At 48.3% G+C, this 17,690-nt stretch overlaps 1 protein-coding gene across 2 annotated transcripts in view; it reads right to left on the bottom strand.

Moving 5' to 3' along the window:
- IGDCC4 (immunoglobulin superfamily DCC subclass member 4) overlaps positions 1 to 17,690 on the bottom strand; it is an 84,273-nt gene that overhangs the window by 30,110 nt on the left and 36,473 nt on the right. For both annotated transcript variants that reach the window (XM_085070287.1, XM_085070288.1), the window contains exons 3-4: positions 17,206 to 17,347; positions 12,069 to 12,202 (exon numbers count right to left, since the gene is read on the bottom strand). In XM_085070287.1, the coding sequence (XP_084926413.1) occupies positions 12,069 to 12,202; positions 17,206 to 17,347 (276 nt within the window). The remainder of the gene's footprint in view (positions 1 to 12,068; positions 12,203 to 17,205; positions 17,348 to 17,690) is intronic.

The raw sequence follows: 17,690 nt of genomic DNA, 5'->3' as shown, positions 1-17,690 counted from the left end.
GGGAAATTCTCAGGGCACTGAAAAAGTTTGAGAAGGCAGCTCTTTTCCTGCACAGCTCATTAACCCCTGCACACACTTGTGTCTGCACGAGGAGACAACAAAAGTGCTACCACAGACCAAGAGACCAGACTTACTGATCAGCTGCAGAAATATTTCACAATATTGCCTGCAGTTTTACCGTTTCCAAATGACTCACTACAGAGGACTTCTCAGTTTACGTGTTTTTCTACTTTCCTGTCATGAGACAGGAGAGTCAGGCCAAACTTGGGTGCTCCACTTTGTTGCACCACTGCTCTCATGGCCATTCATCAGTGCCTGGAGCTAGGTACAGGGCAGGCACAGAGGAAATACAACAAAGCATTTACGATGATGTGTGTTATAAACCCAAAAGGAGGTGGGGAGGGAAGCATAGGGAACCTGTGAGTGAGTGTGCCAGACACACCTCAGCACACCCCCGAGGCTGCCTGACCTCCACAAATCCAACTGTGTAATTTCACAGCGAAGGTGAACTCCAAGCAGGGATGTCAAGGAAGGCACCAAGGGGAGCTGCTTGGGACAAAGCTCAAAATGTTTATTTGAGCTTATGGCTAGAGTTATAACATCCAGCAGTGATTTCCAGCTCCAAGAGCTCGTAACTTGGCTCTGCCTTTAATGCATCCATAATTCAACAGCAATCTTCTCCCACCTCCTGCTCTTGTTAGTGCAGAGTATCAGCAAAGGATTCAGGCAGTGCAACAGGAGGAAAATGCTTTTTGTTCAGCCAATTTGTGATGGTCGTTTGCAGTGACAAGAGGATGACTTCTTGGATGGGAACTAACACCTCTCTCCCAATTCCATGAACACCCTGCCTCTGCAAAAGCGCCGGAAGGTTAAACATGACTTGCATGGCGACACATTCAGCTCTCAGCTGTCAGCAGGTCAAGATTTGGAGATCTCCAACAATCAAGCAACAATCTTCTGTTCTGTGAACTTTCTCACCCTCTCCGGAGGAGGAGCATGAAACCTTATTCATCCCTGTGAGCTTCCTCTGGGAATAGATCCTAGCACTGAGCAGCTGTTCATTAGAGAAAGTCAATGCTGTCACTGCTGTTATTCTGCAGACAATAAAGGAGCAAATTACCCATTGCAAAGCACACACCTTCAAAAATGCGGGTGCTGTGTTTGCAGAGCATGTCCTACTCCCACTCCCCAGCTTTCTCCCTTTTCTTGGATAACTCACAGACTTCCTGGACTGTTAGGGAAAAAGCTGACAGCAACTGTGTAGGAGAAAAACATCCTCCAGACCTGCCTTCCTCCTCCCTTTACACTGCCCTGGAAATTTATCTGTAATTTATTTCTACTTCAGGACAGGATAACTAGCATGTAAAATCTCTAGGCAGGACTCTTGCACACTTGTATCCAAACACTATGGAATATCTGCTTTAGGGGCAATATAAACAATGTCAGATCTCACACCTGAGCATGTTTAGCAACAGGCATTTCTTCTTTTCTAACTGTTCTCACCCAAACATGGCAAGGCAAAGCTTTGCAAACAGGAAAGCAAAAAGGGCTGGCACGAAGGACTTTTCATAAGCGACTAGAGAAGGTGGATGCTGCCCTTTTGACATCCTAAATCAGGCCTTCCCAAGTATCCTAAGTCAAAAACTGCCTCTTATCCCCAAATGCAAACACATACCCTTTCTGAAAATTAACATTTACTTTTTGGGGGTTTTCTCCCGCCTTTGCTGTATCAGTGCCTGCAGCAGTTTGGATCCAAGTTCTGTTTTCCTGTCACTGAAGGGAGGGATGACTTTTGGTTGCAAGATTATGGACTCAATTTCCCAAACTTTAGTGCTCTCAGAACTCCTCCTCTGCAGCCTTTGGTTCCCAAGCCTTGCAGGACCTTTTAGGTGTGGGCCTCTGCAGAAATGCCAGCACAGGCAATGCTTTGGTACTGGGACTGCAGAGGTTGTCCCAGCAGCACCAGTGCTCATAGTAATATTCCTTTCCTTTCCCTTTCCAGGCAGCTGTGGAGTGTCTGGGTCAGCACACGAGTCATCCAGGAAGGGAGGCTGAGAAGGAACTCGACTTCCATTGCTCCGTGTATCGGCATAACAGGTTACTTCTCCCCAATAATATAGGTGAGCTCAATAAATCAGTTTTCTATAGTCTTTTTACCTCATGTCTTCCAAACGTTCTGTAAGTGATTATGCATTTGTCAATGCAAACGCTGAACTGAAGAGCCGAACAGGGAAGAATTTATCTCCATGTTTTGGAATGGGGAGTCTCTCTTCCTCCTTACTAAGCTGGTGCTGCAGCAGAGCAGTGACATATCCTGTCATCTTTAAAGCAGCACACAAAGAAACATGTGTAAGTGATTAAAACACAGAAGTTCAATCACTTTCTTAGTGCTATTAAAAGACCTCCACATACAGCACTTGTATCTCAAACTACAATCCCAAAATCTCCAACAAAAGAGGCAGCAAACGAATCCTAAAATACATGGTCCAACCAACACATTACAAAACTTGCTCCAATCCTGTTTGCATATACGTGAAAAACAGATAATTTAACATATTAAATACACTTCTCTGATTAAAAAAAGATTGAGAGACATTAATTAGTTCGGATGAGGAGTGTCCATTTACTACCTGGACACGTTCCTCAGACCACCACCTGCCACAGCTTCTGGGGTCTCTCCACAGAGAGTGGCAGGAGAAGCTGCTCCAGGAACGGCTTCTCATTTGGCTTGAGAAACAGCATGTTCAACATTTTCCCCAGTTCCACATCCTGTGTCTGGAAGCCCTGGGAGCACATGGATCCCAGTCCAGACAAGCAAAGGGGCCATCAGGCAGTCCTCTTTCATTCCTCTCAAGTTCTTTATACAGCTGACAGATTTCAGCTCAGAAATTAAATCCTTTAATGTACTAGCTCAGCCACAAGCTGACACCCTGAACTCTCTGTAACCAGAAGCCCAGAAAGAGTGGCAGGTTTCCAGGAATTGCCTTGGATTTTTAGGGGGGCTCTTCCCCCACTCCCCAAACCCTTGATCCTTCAGGCTGTGGAGCTCTGTATGTCCAGGGTACACCGAGCTCTGCTGCAAAGCAGCCGGAGTGTGCTTTGCCCACCACTCCAGCTCCTGTAAAGCTGTCAACATTGGCTCTCTGTTTGCGTACACGCATTTGGAACTGCTCCTCATCACGCCAAAAGGGACGGGAGCCAGCCAGACTGCACGACGAATTCCTGCTCGCTTCCCCAGAGTGCCTGGAAGAGCCTCCATTTGCACCGCTCCGAGCCGGAGCCAGGCAAAATAAACAGGAGGGGCTCTGCCGGCAGCCGAGCCATGCGACCCCACTGCAGAAACCTCTGAGAAATGGGGCTCCTCTGGCTTCTGCCACAGGCCAAAGGGGTGGACACCTCAGGCCTTCAGGCACCTCAATCCTCAGAAGCCTGAAGATACATCACAGAGAGTTGCTGGGAGACAGAAGCAGCAGCCCGCGGAGCTGGAATGTGGCAGAGGCAATACGAAACCCCAGCTCAGGGCACACTGGATGTTGAGATCCACCAGAAGGATTAGGTGCTATCAATGCTGTGCCTTGAAGTAGCATTGATAATGTCACCATTTTAGATAGTAACTACTGATTAATAAGCCTGTCTTGGCACATTTTCACAGACCTTTGTGCAAACAAACTCCTTAGAAAGTCACTTAGTGTGCAGAGTTGAGCCTCTAGATCAGGTGAGATGCCAACAAGAAGTGAAGAAAGGAGGTACCTCAGTGTCTGTGGAGAACAGCACAGCAGCCTCCCTTCCCTAAGACCCAGACAGCTTATGTTACTCAAGCTGAGCCCTTAAAGCACTGCAAGCCCCAGCCATTCCCCAGCAGCTGCCAAAAACACGGACTAGAAAAACAAGGGCTGCAAGAGGCTGCTTTGTAAAGTCACTGCTGCAACAGGAACCTCCACAGTATACCAGGAATGCCCCATGGCTGACAACCAGTCAGGATGATGTCCTAGCTTTCCCTCTGGACCAGTGGTTCAATACAGTCTCCCCTGGTCTCTGTCACTAACTTACCGTTCATAACATAGTTATTCACAGAAGTGAAGGTGCAAAAGTAACAGCCAGGGAGCATCAGAAGACCCTTAATAAAAGCCACAGTATCAGTGATTTAAATACAGATACCACCCCACCCCCCCATATCAGTAAATACCAAATGGCCCTGGGGACATAAGTTTGTCAGCCTCTAGGGTTCAGTGGGAACATCCTCATGCCTTTTCAACCATCACTATATCAGCTCTTTTTATCATTATCCTAGGCCAGCACATTACCTTCCAGGATGATGCATGAGGAATCTCTAAGAAAAAAAAATAGCTGTAAGGCTTTTTTTTTTTTAACCTCTTGCACAGAAATGACACCGAGACGTGGTCAACAGGAGACCCTTCTGGCACACAAGTCACCCTGAAACTCCTCTTTACTCACCTTGCCTCAGTGACTGGAGCCATTTCACTCCAGTCACTTCCTCCTTGTGCTCTGAGCCTGATGTTTCCCAGGGGCTGACACCTATTTCATCAGATCTATTTGCAATTCAGATTTATTTGCAACATCAGATCCATTTGCAATTTGCGCACATCCAGTGACAGCAGAGAGGGATGAGGCTGGAGGGCCTGGATGGTGCAGGAGGGCACAACCTACTTCCTTTGTGACCACGGCTCTTGCTCTGCCCCATTCCCTCTGCCAGAGCAGCCATCCACTGTCACGAGCAGCTTTGAAAAGAGGAACGTTTTGGGAAGGGATCTTGCAGAGGGGTCCCCCTGTTGCCAGGTACACAGAATGCTTCCCATAAGCGACGCTGCGAACACACAACACGCTGGGAGCCCACAGTAACACAGTCTGGCGGCAAACGGAGACTGCCAACTTGGAAGGGAGAACTAAAAGCAGATGGATGCATCTGCATTCACTCAGGACAATGCAAATCTGTTTTTCTAGGAAAAGTCTGGAAGAAAAGCTGGCTTTCCATGGGGAAAGATCACCACTGATAGCCACAGATTCTGTCAAAGCCCTTTGGCTGGACACTTGCTGGGTGGCACAGAAAGCCCTGATCTGTCTAAGGCTGCGCATTAAGATAGTGTTTGGTAACACCACCTGCCCCCCCTTATCCCATCCTTCCTCTCTCTTCCTGCTTCTCACTCTTGTCGAAAATCCATGGGGCTGCACCGGAAACAGAGATGGGCAAGAACATCTCTGCTCCTGAAGGCACACTCCTAGCTGTGCTGGCATCCAAGATATCCAAGCGAGGGCAAGGAGCAGCACGGCTCAGCTCCTGGCTCAGCCTCCCCTGGGATCCAGGCCCATTCCTCCTATTCCTGCTCCTTAGCACCCCCAGGCCTGTAGGTACTGGTGGTTCTTTGAGACAGAGACAAGGCTGCTCCATATGTCTGTCCCATGTCAAAAGCAGTGGGATTAGACACTACCATGAGCTTTGCTATGCCTACAGACACTTCCAACATCCTCACTCCAGCTGCTGGATGCTGTCAGTGCTGGAGGGCACTGCTAGCCCTCGACCTCAGAGAGCTGCTGAGGCACAGCTGTAACACCAAGGATTAATAATTAACAAGTGTCATCAGGAGCCCAACCACATCAACCTTCCTGTCCCACAGCCCACTGCAAGCTGCTGACCTAGTTATGGTCTCTATTCCTAGCTCCCTTCCAGCCTCCCCACGCAGGCACAGCCTGACCCACACCCTCCAGGAGAGGCCAAGTGTGATCCCTGTAGTGCAGATGTGCTGATGCACTGTAGCATTACTCCACCACCATGGGACTCTCCAAGAGAACTCAATGGAGCCTGCTGCTTAAGCCCTGCTTCAGTCCGAGCCTTACCAAACACTAGCTCTTACTTCAGGAAGCTTTAAACGTGCAGCAGACCTAGATTAGTAAGAGATGCACGTAGAGAACACCAGAGGACCACAAACCATGCCTGAATCCAGACATGCCTAGTCTTCAGGAGCTGGAGGCAGAGTAACACACGAGCCTGGCCACATCTGACAGCTCTAAACATCATGCACAGCTAACACTGCATGTGGATTAGACCAGTTTCCCCTCAGGACCTGGAAACAGCTCACCTATTCCCAGCTGTACATCCCTTGTTCTGCTCTATTATCCTTGACACCTCTGTTGCCACTCACTTCGGTGCCATCCCTGGGCTTAGCTGTTGTGCTTAATGGGAGGTGAGGGCTCTGCATTTTGTATCAAACCCTCTGTCACTGCGGGCTGCTGGAGCTGTCAGGAGTGTGGCATATCATAGCCCCACGGAACTTCACAGACAGCTGAGCTGGAACTCCCCTTGGGCTCCCAGAGCAGGCTGCTGACACTGGAGCTACAAGCAGTTTTCCCTCGGCCATGTGAGGGGTGTGATGCATGTTGGCCCCGCAGGAACCCCAGCCAAGCAGAGCTGTGTGTTTGGATGTGTGCCTGACATACGTTTGCACCAGCCCTTCACAAGTTTCACCCAATATCTATGGGCTCAATTCTATTCCACACTTGCTTGAAACCAAACAGCATCGCCAGGCTCAGTAAAAGGGAGATGGAGTTAAAGTTTACAGGTCTTGTTAGGCAGAAGGTGATTTCTAGCTTGAAAGATCTATTTATTAAGCAAGAAGTGTTGTGTACCTCCTCCTTGATCTTGTCATTCTCTGAATTCACACTTAACATGGCTTGCTTAGCACCTTCTGCCACAGGCAGGAGCAACAGCATTTTACAGAATCCATCAGATGCATTATGCAAACAGCTTCAGATACCTGCTTCCCAGGAAACCAGAGCTGCGAAACACTCGTAAACAGAGTCCTCATGGCTGAGCTTCTGGGATGTCAAGTGGAGAGCAGTTCCATGCTTAACTGCTAGTGAAGTGTGAGACCAGAGGGCAAAGAAAAATGGGATGCTAAAAAGAGAGAGGAAAAGGTGACAGTTCTCTGTCCAGCACAGGAGGCATAGCGAACAGGAACACTGCAATTGCAGGCTGGAACTGGGATGTTTCCTTCTCCAGAGGTGATGCATCACTTGCTGGTTATGCCAACATACCGCAGCAAAAATGCAGCTGCCTTATCCCACCCCACACTTTCTCTCCCTACACATTCCCACGACTCTTGCCTCCCAGAAGAAATGTGCCATGCCCACACACAGCTGTGGATACCTCTGCCCCCACAACCCCACAGGGCCCTGCTGCCCCTGCAATGGGTTCCTGCTGGAGGAAGAGTACCCCAATCCAGGCAGGACCATCCCTCCACTCTGGTTAATGCTGCCCTTCACTGTTGAGGGCAGCACACATGGGATCAATGCCCAGCTGTGGTCAGGGAGGTCAGGTCAGAGCAGCACTGACCCAAATCCAGACTCCCCTGTTCCCTGGCTGCCCAGTACCTGCGTTGGAAGCCGCGAGAGGAGCAGAGCACGTGGCCGGGGCTCAGGCTGAGAGCCAAGCCAGCATCCAGCACGTCATTCGCACATGCAGGGACTGAAAATCCACTTGTGGTTAACAGCACGTCTGTTTCCGCAAGGTGGTGGCCAACTGCGAGTGTTGCTCACTTCATCACCACCTTCCCCTCTATCCCTAAAGCTCATCCCAGTCAAGAGCTGTATTTTCCTACAGCCCTTTGGAGCAGGAACCACCCCCATCCCAGGCTCTCCATTGGTACCTGCAAAGCACTGCAACACAAACACCAAAAGAACAAAAAACCTGAAGGTGCTCCAGCTGCCTCCAAGCTCTGTCCCTGTTACCACATTCATACAAATATTTGGCTGAAAAATCCATTTCCTGGGACACTGCTGCAGCAAGCTGCTACAACTGTCAGCGTAAATGATGTTCTGCCAACGGCAATCTCGCAGTGTCATCTCTAATAACACGGCACTAAATCCCAGCTCGCGGGGGATGTGCTCAGCTGCTGGGAGACTCCTCCATGGCTCGCTCAGCCCAGACCTCCACCCATCACTCTGCTCTGTTCTCCAATTCCTGCATTATTGCAGCACAGGGAGATTCTGATTCTTGCCAGCCTGGTTTGAGGCAAAGGTTTTTCCCATGCATGTCACAGCAATTACGGCCACCCTGCATGCACAGACCAGGAACAGGGTGCAGAGGGCAGGGGGAAGAGAAATCCCACACCCACACTAAGGTACATGTCCATTCTCTCTGTGTGCCCCTCAATGCCTCCAGCACCAAATGCCCATAATCACTCTCCAGACTGACCCATCCTTTCCAAAAAAGCAACTCCAAGGCTGTTTATTACATTTTCCCTATTTACAGAAATTAAAACATTGAGGAACATTGATTCTCCTCTGCAGCCCAACAACAAAAAGGGAAGGAGAACCCAGGACTGCACTTTGACAACTCTTCTGCAATAACCAATAAATATGAAAAAATACAAACACTGAGATCTACAGGAAGGAGCTCTGGGGTCAGGATCTCAAACTTGTTTGAATGTTTTGTAGTTCTCCCACCCCAATGGGAGAAAACTCTATTCTATTCTAAAATTGCCAAGATTTTGAACTTGCTTTAGGTCTCTTAGGGGACACCACACTGCTTATACATACTCAAAGGAATTAAAAAATAGGGAGGAATGACAATTTTTTCAAGATTCCCAATGCTTTGCAACTAAAACTAGTAAGATGAATTGCAGGGAAGTGAAATTTGGGTTAACTATGGAGAAGAGAGATCCCAGCATTCATTCAATGGGAAAGATGCAATGGAAATTAGAGGGAGCCACACTCCTTGTAACATTTAAAAACAGAATAGATCAAGTCCTTGCAAAAGTTTACTGTTCTTGCAGCAGCACAGCTTCTGACTCTTATTTGTGCCACATTGAGTCAGTTGTGGAGCAAACACACAGCAAGAGGGAGTCCCTATTCCCATGAAAACACACAAAGAGCAAGCGTGTGCATGACGTGGAGGGGGAAAGTGAAGTGACAGGCAAAGTGACCTGCTGAGACCACACGTCATGTTCCCCAAGCCCTTCTGCTACTCTTCTTTGAGAGCTGCTTTATGAAACATGGCAACATTTCTGTACATCAAGAACCTGGGAACACGACCAGGACACACAGGGAATTAGTTCTTTATCTACAAGTTCAGAGTAGGGCTCCAGAGCCTGCTTCCAGAAGGAGCTACAAGAAACAAGACACAGCTGACTCCAAGGAAAGGCAGAACACAGAGCTGGAGCCTGGGAAAAGCAACCCACAGCCAGCTCCTAATGCCCTTTTTGGCAGAGTGAGCCAGTGTTCACTCATCACCTGTCCAGGTGAGGGCTGAAGGGACAGAGCTGCCATGTGTTCATCACTCTGTCTGCTGGGGAGCAGCGGAGATCCAAGGGGAAAATCCAAGCTACCCCTATTTCAGCAGCAGGCTCTGTTTCAGGGCTGCGTGAATGTATCCCACTGTCCTGTTTACTCTCTTCCCTTCCAGCTCCAAATGCCACTTCCCCAGGGAAGGTCTGGAAATTTGCACCATGAAGTCTGCACAGCCAAAACATCTGCAGCCTCGCTGCTCCCTGCCCTGCCTGGGGACGGCCAGCATGTGCTCAGACACACAGCACAGTCAGAATTCCCCCCGAGGATGGAGAAGTCACACTGCCCAGGGAAACAACACTTTCGGGGTTTTAAGGCCGTGCAGATATGACAGAAAGGGGTCATGTTAATTGCTGGTTTTACTGGGAAAAGGCCTTTAATAAGGGAGATGGAGTAATTCCCAGCCATCGTATCAGGAACAGGGGAGGGAGGGAGGGAGGGAGGGAGGGAGGGAGGGAGGGAGGGAGGAGGAACAGGACAACTGGGCAGAAGTGCTATAGGGAAACAGATTCTTTTGCTATGCACAGCCTGTTCAAATCCAGCCCTGTTTGGAAGGCAGAGGCATGAACACAAAAAGTTCCCAGGCCTGATCGCTGGAAGCATTTGCATTATCACCAGCAAGATCCCATAATGTGCCAGAAGCACAGCCTCCATCATCATAACACAGCACTACCAGTGGGACAGCGGGTAAGGAGACATGAGGTCCCACTGCACAAACCTTTTCCAGGGGCCCTGGCAGTGCAGTGGGACTGAAAGGCTGAACTGTCACCTTTACACAAGGGAGTCCCTGGCCAGGAGCAGGGAGGGAAGAAGCAGTTTAGTTGCTGCTGTTTGCAGACATGTAGGAGTTTGATCCCTTAAATTTCCAAATAAGCAAAACTAAATAGCTCTATTTCAGGCCATTGTTCTTTTGGTGTCTGTTTTTCAGTCTGTTTCGTTTTTTTTCCTAGAATTCCTTGTTTTGGTTTAGTTTAGTTTTATTTTTCACGATCAAGAACTTCCTGACCAATTCAGTCCAATTGTCAGCTGCTTCTGAACATGGAGGAAAAAACTCCTCAAGTCAGTCCAGGCATCCAAAAATGTGCTCTGATGGTGAAGTGCTGAAACAAAAAAGGATCAATACCATGCCAGTCACTCGTGGAGGAGTTTGCAGCCTGCACAGGTCACTGCAGTTTCCCATCTGTCTCAGAGATATTTCTCCCCAATTATAAAAAACCCCAGAGATTTAACAGGCATGTTTTTCATCACTATCAGCTCAATCTGGTGAAAAACTCAACCTCACATATTTGTTTTAGCAGCCAGCGGGTGGTGTGGTGCTGCAGAAGAGAGATTTGGGTGAGAACTCCAGGCAGAAATCTGCTCGGGCCGGCTGGTGCTCCAGAAGGAACGCTTCCCATTTAACCTCTTCCATTGCCTCCATTTGCAAAGCAGATTAAACATTGCAGAGCTACAAGATGCAATTATGCAGAACGAGTTATGATGCCAAGGACATCAAATTCACCTTTGCAGCTTGATCGATATTAGTTATCAATAGCAAACCAGACCCAACATGGGAGCTGTCTCTGGAGTGTGGAAGTGCCCATAGGAAGTGCTCCTGTCGGCTCTGTGCTTCATTAAACGCGCAGAGGATCTGGCAGGGGTTGGCAATTAGATACAGAGCATTCAACCGCTCACGAATTCTCTGCAGATTCCACCCAGATTACCTCCACGACACAATCCATTGATCAGAGGTGTGTTCTCAGGCTCCACAGTTAATTACACTCCCTGCTGATGGATGAACAGCAAAGCCATCACTGGCAAAATACACTGGGAGCAGAATGCCAAGCAGCGCAATCCTAAACAAAGATGAAAGGGGCTGGGAAGGATTTCAGAGCTTTCAAGGTTAAGGCTGCCTGCAAGATACACCGGGGTCAGCGTGAACAGGAGACAGATGTGGCAGGGGGCACTGTCCCGAGAGAGGGCACAGCTCAGCCAGACTCCCAGCCCTGGTGAATTTGTCCACTGCAGGATTATACAAAGCTGGGGAAGCAGCCAGGCATGCTGGGAAGGATGCTGGAGTCTGGAGACCCCCACTGCACTCATGCTTTCAGCTACCTTCTCATGCCCAGACTTGCCTGCTGCACTCTTGGCTTACAAAGGAAAATGCACGCAGAGGCTGAGGCCCGGATTGGGAGGCAATGACAGCTCACACCCAAAGCCTTGCTCCAAAGTCCTAAATCACCAAGCGAAATCCCATCTGGGGCTGTTCCCAAATACCACACAAATATTCTGGAGTTCAGCACAGCACCAGCAATATGGACACAGAACACAAATTGGATGTCAATGTGCCCAACCTCCTCTGGACTGTGCTGGGCAACCTGGGGTAGACACAGTCCTGCCAACTACTCCAGCCTCTATTTCTCTTGCTTGCTTGCTTGCTTGAGAAGCACCTTCCTCTGTCCATGCCAGACCTTGCTTGACTTGCCATTGCAGAGGCCACTGCAGAGAACATCACCAACAATGCTGCACTCCCCAAGGAGCAAACAGGGTGCCTGAACCCTTCTAATGATCCTGGAGCACAAAGGAGCCCCGCCCAGCCCAGCCTGCTTATCCCATCACAGCAAAGAGAAACATTTCATAAAACTGCAAGTCTTAACCAAAGCTGGCCACGTGCAGAGCCACACCAGGAAGAGAGATAGTCACTGGTATTTGAGCCCAGCTCCCCACCACACACAATGATTACCTGGCAGAGCTGTGCCCAGCCCAAGAGGCTGCTGGCAGCACCTCACCTTTCACCACGCTGAGGGTGGCATCGTTGCTGTAGCGCTTTCGGGCGGCGTTGGTTGCCACGCAGTGGTAAATCCCAGCATCACTCTCCTGCACGTCCACGATTTGGAGGACACCATTGGGAAGAGTTATAAACCTGAGTGATCAAAAGGAAGAATGTGAGACAGGCTATGCTTTACCCCAGGTATTCATCACCCCAAAGTGCTTTTATCCCTTCCTTTTCTCCTGAAAACCTCTCATGTGCAGGTCCTGGTAATGACAGCAGAATGGGATCAGGGAACCTGAGCAATCCAACTGGTGGTTCTCAAAAAGCAGCAGGTACAGACCTATCCATCACCTTGGAGTCTTCACAATGCAAAAGCTGCTTTTGGGAGACCAGACTGACAGGACTTTGCTGACACAAACCAACTGATCAGTACAAACCAACCCCATACACACACTTCTACATACACATTTCTAGATGTCCCCGAGCTTGAGCACACCCTACAGCCATTTTCAGCACCTGCTTTTTACAAAGGTTTGGTTACCAGACAAAAAATATATTGCAAAGAAGTCTGAACACCATCTTTTTCTTGCTGCATCTCAAGTAGACGAAGGGACCAACTGATACACAGGTGTACCTTCATGGGCCAAAGCAGCCAGGACACAGCCACCTGAACCTGCACCATTTCTGGTTGTAGTGATTCTTTCTTCCACAAGTTTCTGGCTTTCACAAGCTGACAAACTCACAGTTGGGCATTCAGTATCCCCTGATTTGCCCATGGGATCCTACTGGGAAACACTTCCACAGAGTGAAATGGCTACACTGCTCACGACATGAACACAATCCTTGCTGCATTACACTGAACAAAGCAGATGATTAGCAATTAGCATAAAAGTAGGAGCAGGCTGTCAGCATCTCCATTTTCTGCCTGGATTCCTAGATGGCAGCCTCTTTATTCTTGAATGCAAGGCGCAAAGCCTACGTGATCCTTTTTAATTATATATGAGATCCATTTTTAATTGCAAGTCTCTATAAACAGAGCTGCCGAGGTTTGACAGGCAGCTCTGGGTTATCACTCTTCATTATGAAGAGGACACATTCAAAGGCAATTGCTAAGGGGAGGGATAGCAGCTATTCCACAGGAACAGCACAAAGACAAGTTATAACCAAGAATGCCAGTCCTGCCATCCACAAAGATCACAGTGAATAAAACTGTGGTTCTCCAGGTGCTGAGCCAGCTGGAATGCCATGAGGGAGGATCATGGAGCCAGGAAGACCTTAACAGGTCACTCATCCTGAGTTCAAGCCATGGTCACCCAACAGCATGCCTGCTCCTGCAAACATTTTATCCTAAATCTGCACTCATAGAAACACCTCCCTTGCCCTCAGCAGTCTGTTCCAGAAACAAATATCCCTGCTGTAAGTCCTGCATTGATCCTGGACCTCAGCTACTGCAGTTGAGCTCGTCATGTCTTGTCCTCTTCACAGCTGATGAAGAAAGAAGAGCTACCAGAGCTCCTCCAGTGGCCATTCTGTCTGTACTGGAACAATCCCACAGCCGGATTCACAGACACCAACTGGCTGAAGCCTCCCACGTACACAAACACAATGCCTCACATCCCTAAAGCCATGTTCCTGCTACTCACAAAGACATTTTGCTTAGGATCAAGCTTCAAAAGACCTCGGAGGAGGTGGTACCCAAAAGCCCTCATCAGGATGCCTCATCAGGACTCAGAAGAAAGATGACAAATATTTGCATCCTCTCAGCTCCATGGAGGGAAAGCCTCCCACTGCGATAATATTTATTTTTGTCATGCATCTGCTATTTGAGTCTGTAATTAATATCAACATATTTCAAACACCAGGCAAGGCATCTCCCAGCCACAAAAAGGCACTTCAGTTATGTATCACAGATTCACTGAGGCTGGGAAGGACCTCTGGTCTGCAGCCTTTCTCCTCTCAGAGCAGGGTCACTAGAGCAGGGTGTTCAGGACACAGCTTTTCTTGAGGGCCAAGAGAAGCCACCATGTCTCTAAAGAGAGCAGGAGCTGGAAACAAGGGAGTGGAGTGGAGAGACTCCATCAACAGAGCTCAAGACAACCCCTTCAGCACCGGTGGTAGAGATCTACTCAGTGCAGTGCATCCTGTTGGGAAAGCATGGCAGCGGTGAGGATCGCTCTGCTGGGGAAGCAAGGAGGGAAAAAAAGCATGATTTCTCTAACCACCATTTCTCCCAGCTGCTCACAAAGCCTCCAGCTCTTCAGGGTCCCAGCAGCCCTGAACTAGAAGCCTTCAGGCAGCCTGCAAGGGCATTTGCTCCATCCCCAGGCTCCCTGCAAGGAAATTTGCCTGATGACTCAGAGCAGACAGCTGGCAGAGCTTTTCTTCCACAGAAAGGGCAAATCTTTTTGTCTGCTCACCTTCACCAAGGATTAAGCAGGAAATAAAAACTAAAGGACAGCCAGGCAAAAGCACTTGGAGCAACAGAAACGCTGGAACCTTGTCAGTCCCGGGAGTTTTGCTGTTGATAGCTCCAGTGTCAGAATCTCAGAGGAGCTCACCTTGACTGAGGATGAAATTCAAGCCCCCACCTGGATTACACTGAAGGACAGCACACTCAGAGCAGGGCCAACTACCATGGCCCTGAAGGCAGCAAGAACAACAGGGCACACCCACGTAGCTGTCCTTCTCCCTGACAGCACCAAGGGGCTCAGGGCTGCTCACCAGGAGCAGTGCTCAAAACCAAGCACCACTGCCTCGTGTCCAAACCCTGCAACCCTATAGCTCAGAGAACATTCCAGCACTAGCAGCCCTATTCCCTCTCTTACCTTTTGCCCAGTACACTGCCTGCCCACCCCTCCTGCAACCTTTTGAAGGTGCCCAGGACACCTCAGCCCAAAGCACCAGTCCTGAGCACAGTGAGGAACCTGCAGCTCTGTTGAAGGCTCAGTTTGGAAGCTATTTTGTCACAGCTCAAGAGTCCTGTACATAAACATGAGCCACATCAAGGCACTCCTGACACAGCACAGAAATAAACTCTACACAGAGATAAAACCCTAACTCAGGCCAAATGTGGAAAAATATACTGTGATTGCAGAGCATGTGGTCTGTAGGTTATGGATTTGCTGTGCAGACCTCCAAAGACCACCAGTTCCCAGCAAGTGCTCATCTTGGCTCTAGAGAAAACAAACAGCAATTTGGAGCCTGATGTGAAACCCAGCCAACACCTAAATCAGAGATTACGCCAAGAGATGTTGCACACACCCCAAAGCAACTGCAATCTAGAGAAATCCTCTGAGCCACCTTTCAGCAGCTGCTGCAGATTTAAGACAGTGTTTATTCAATGTACGTCAGAGCCAGAACTGCAAAATACTCTGTGCCTTATTCGCATATGGAATTTAGATTTTTGTCCTGGAGAGGGACAGGAAAGGTATTCCAAAAACACCAATCAGCACTTTGGTACATTTCATGTTGTTTAAGTACTTTTTTAAGCTCACCTTTCAGTACCTTTGAGGTGGCACCATGCTAGAACCTGCACCCAGGGGAAAAGGCTGAACAGAGTGCCCAAAGGTAAGAACAACAAAGAAAATGGGAGGGGGAAGAGGAAAAAAGAGGGGAAAAAAGGGGGGAAAGAGCGGAAAGGTGAAAACAAGAAAAGAGAAGCGCAATATGAGTTTCCCATGATTACTCTATCCCTCTTAAATCACAAACACTGATGTAGTAGCACTACTCCAGGGCTGTATCTCCAGTCCCCGAGCCTGATTTTGCACACCCTCCCAGCCCTGCTATTCTGGAATATGAAATCATCAGCCTGACACCTGCCCAGCCAAAGGATTTCATTTCCACAGGCTCCTCTGAAGGGTGCACAGGAGGGAGCCCACAGTAATCAGGCCAACCTGAGATCCCATCCTTAGGCATGATGCAGGGAGGACAACAGAGCTCTGGTTGGCAGCCAGCATTTCCTGGAATTCACTTAATTCCTTCGAAAGCCGGTTATATTAAATCCAACAACAACTACACAACAACAAAAAAGCAAAAAGCTGAAAAAGCGTATTAGCTAGAACATGATTTAAAAAGCAAGATCTGCAGCCAGAGATTATGGCCTGGCTTTTACAAGGAAAACAATTTTCAGGCTGCCTGTGATGAAAGCAATCTCTGAGCAAGTAATTTCACAATATCCATTGAGCTGTCTCATTAAAAAGCCATTGTATCTATGGCACACTTCTCCCTGCAGTCCCTTCTTTTTTTGGTTTTTTTCCTTCCTTCCTTTTTTATCAATTTTCTTCTCATTACAAAGCAACAGCCTCCTATAAAGCTTTAGGCACCACACTTCAGACTTAAGGATATAAGCAGGTACTCTTGCAGAAGCAGCCACTGCTGCAAAAGTATTGCTAAATTTTACCTCCCCCTGCCCTTTTCTTTCCTCTCCTGCCACTTGGATTAACTTTCCCAGGAGGGAAACAGCTCCTTCTGCAGAACAGGAGTTTTTAAGAACTAAAGGACAATTCAGTCACTGATCCCCTGCAGAAGTCTACAGACCAACAAACAGCCAACTTATCCCTTCTTCTCTAACTGACTTTCATTAAGGAAAAGGTCTCATGCCGCAGGACTCTCATCTTTTCTCCAGAAAAAGAAAATTCAGAGTCTTTTACTAGATGGTGTCTAAACATGGGAGTAAGACAAAGGGAAAGACCTCCCACTAAAACCACAGCCAAGGTCAAAGAAAGACCACATCATGGACTTCAGTTGGGTATGCCCAGGTGAATATTCCTCACACCAGGCCCCAACCCCCAAACAATTCCATGTGATTTCACCCAAGAGAACAAGCTAAAACAGTCTATGCCCTGCCATGCCCCATTCCAGGCATACACAGGCCTTTTGCAGGGTGCAGATTCTGTGCTGTAGTAACTGGCACAATATCAAGGCTTATTTTTCCTTTGTGGTTTGGATATTTGGGCGAAAGATAATTTTATTTAGGTATTTTATGGACCTGTTTTCCTGGGCCCCTTGAATACCTCCTCTTACTATCAGGCCCAAATCTGGTCTATCACCTCTCCGGTCATTCTACCATTTTATAGAATGATTTCCACATCCTAAATGGTCAGGTTTGCTTTGCTCTTTTTCAAGCTGACCCAGGAAAGCAATGGGGGAATCACCTGGGTTCTGCTGGAACAGCTTCGTGGTCCTTCTCCCAGGTGATGACAGGGGAGGGTAGCCCCTCAATCCGACACTCAAACCGAGCCATTCCATTTTCTTCCACTGTCTGAGACTCCGGCTGCTGGAAAAAGCGTGATAATGCTGTGGAAAGAAGGGAAGGAAAGTTAATAACTCGGTGTTTCTGCTGAGAAATGCAAACCTGTTATGATGTATGAGCTAAGAAAAAGGCTTTTCTCTCCTGAAGATAGCCTGAAATGTAATTTCTCCCTTTCCTGTGCCCCTACAGACCCTCAGCAGCCCTAACAACAGTAACTGAAAGGTTTCAATGTGCAAATTTGCTTCTTGCCTCATTTTCTCCCTTAAGGCAACAGTGTGAGGGAAAGACAGGCAATTAGGCATTTTCAGCAGTTACCTTCCTAAATTGCTTCCTTGTCTGTTCACTTGCTTTATTTGGGAAGGACACAGAATGAGAAACAGAGGGGAA

The sequence above is a fragment of the Lichenostomus cassidix genome, chromosome 10 (assembly GCF_008360975.1).
Source record: "Lichenostomus cassidix isolate B80296 chromosome 10, HeHo_3.0, whole genome shotgun sequence".
Lineage (NCBI taxonomy): Eukaryota > Metazoa > Chordata > Aves > Passeriformes > Meliphagidae > Lichenostomus > Lichenostomus cassidix.
This window is presented reverse-complemented; position numbering and strand designations above follow the sequence as displayed.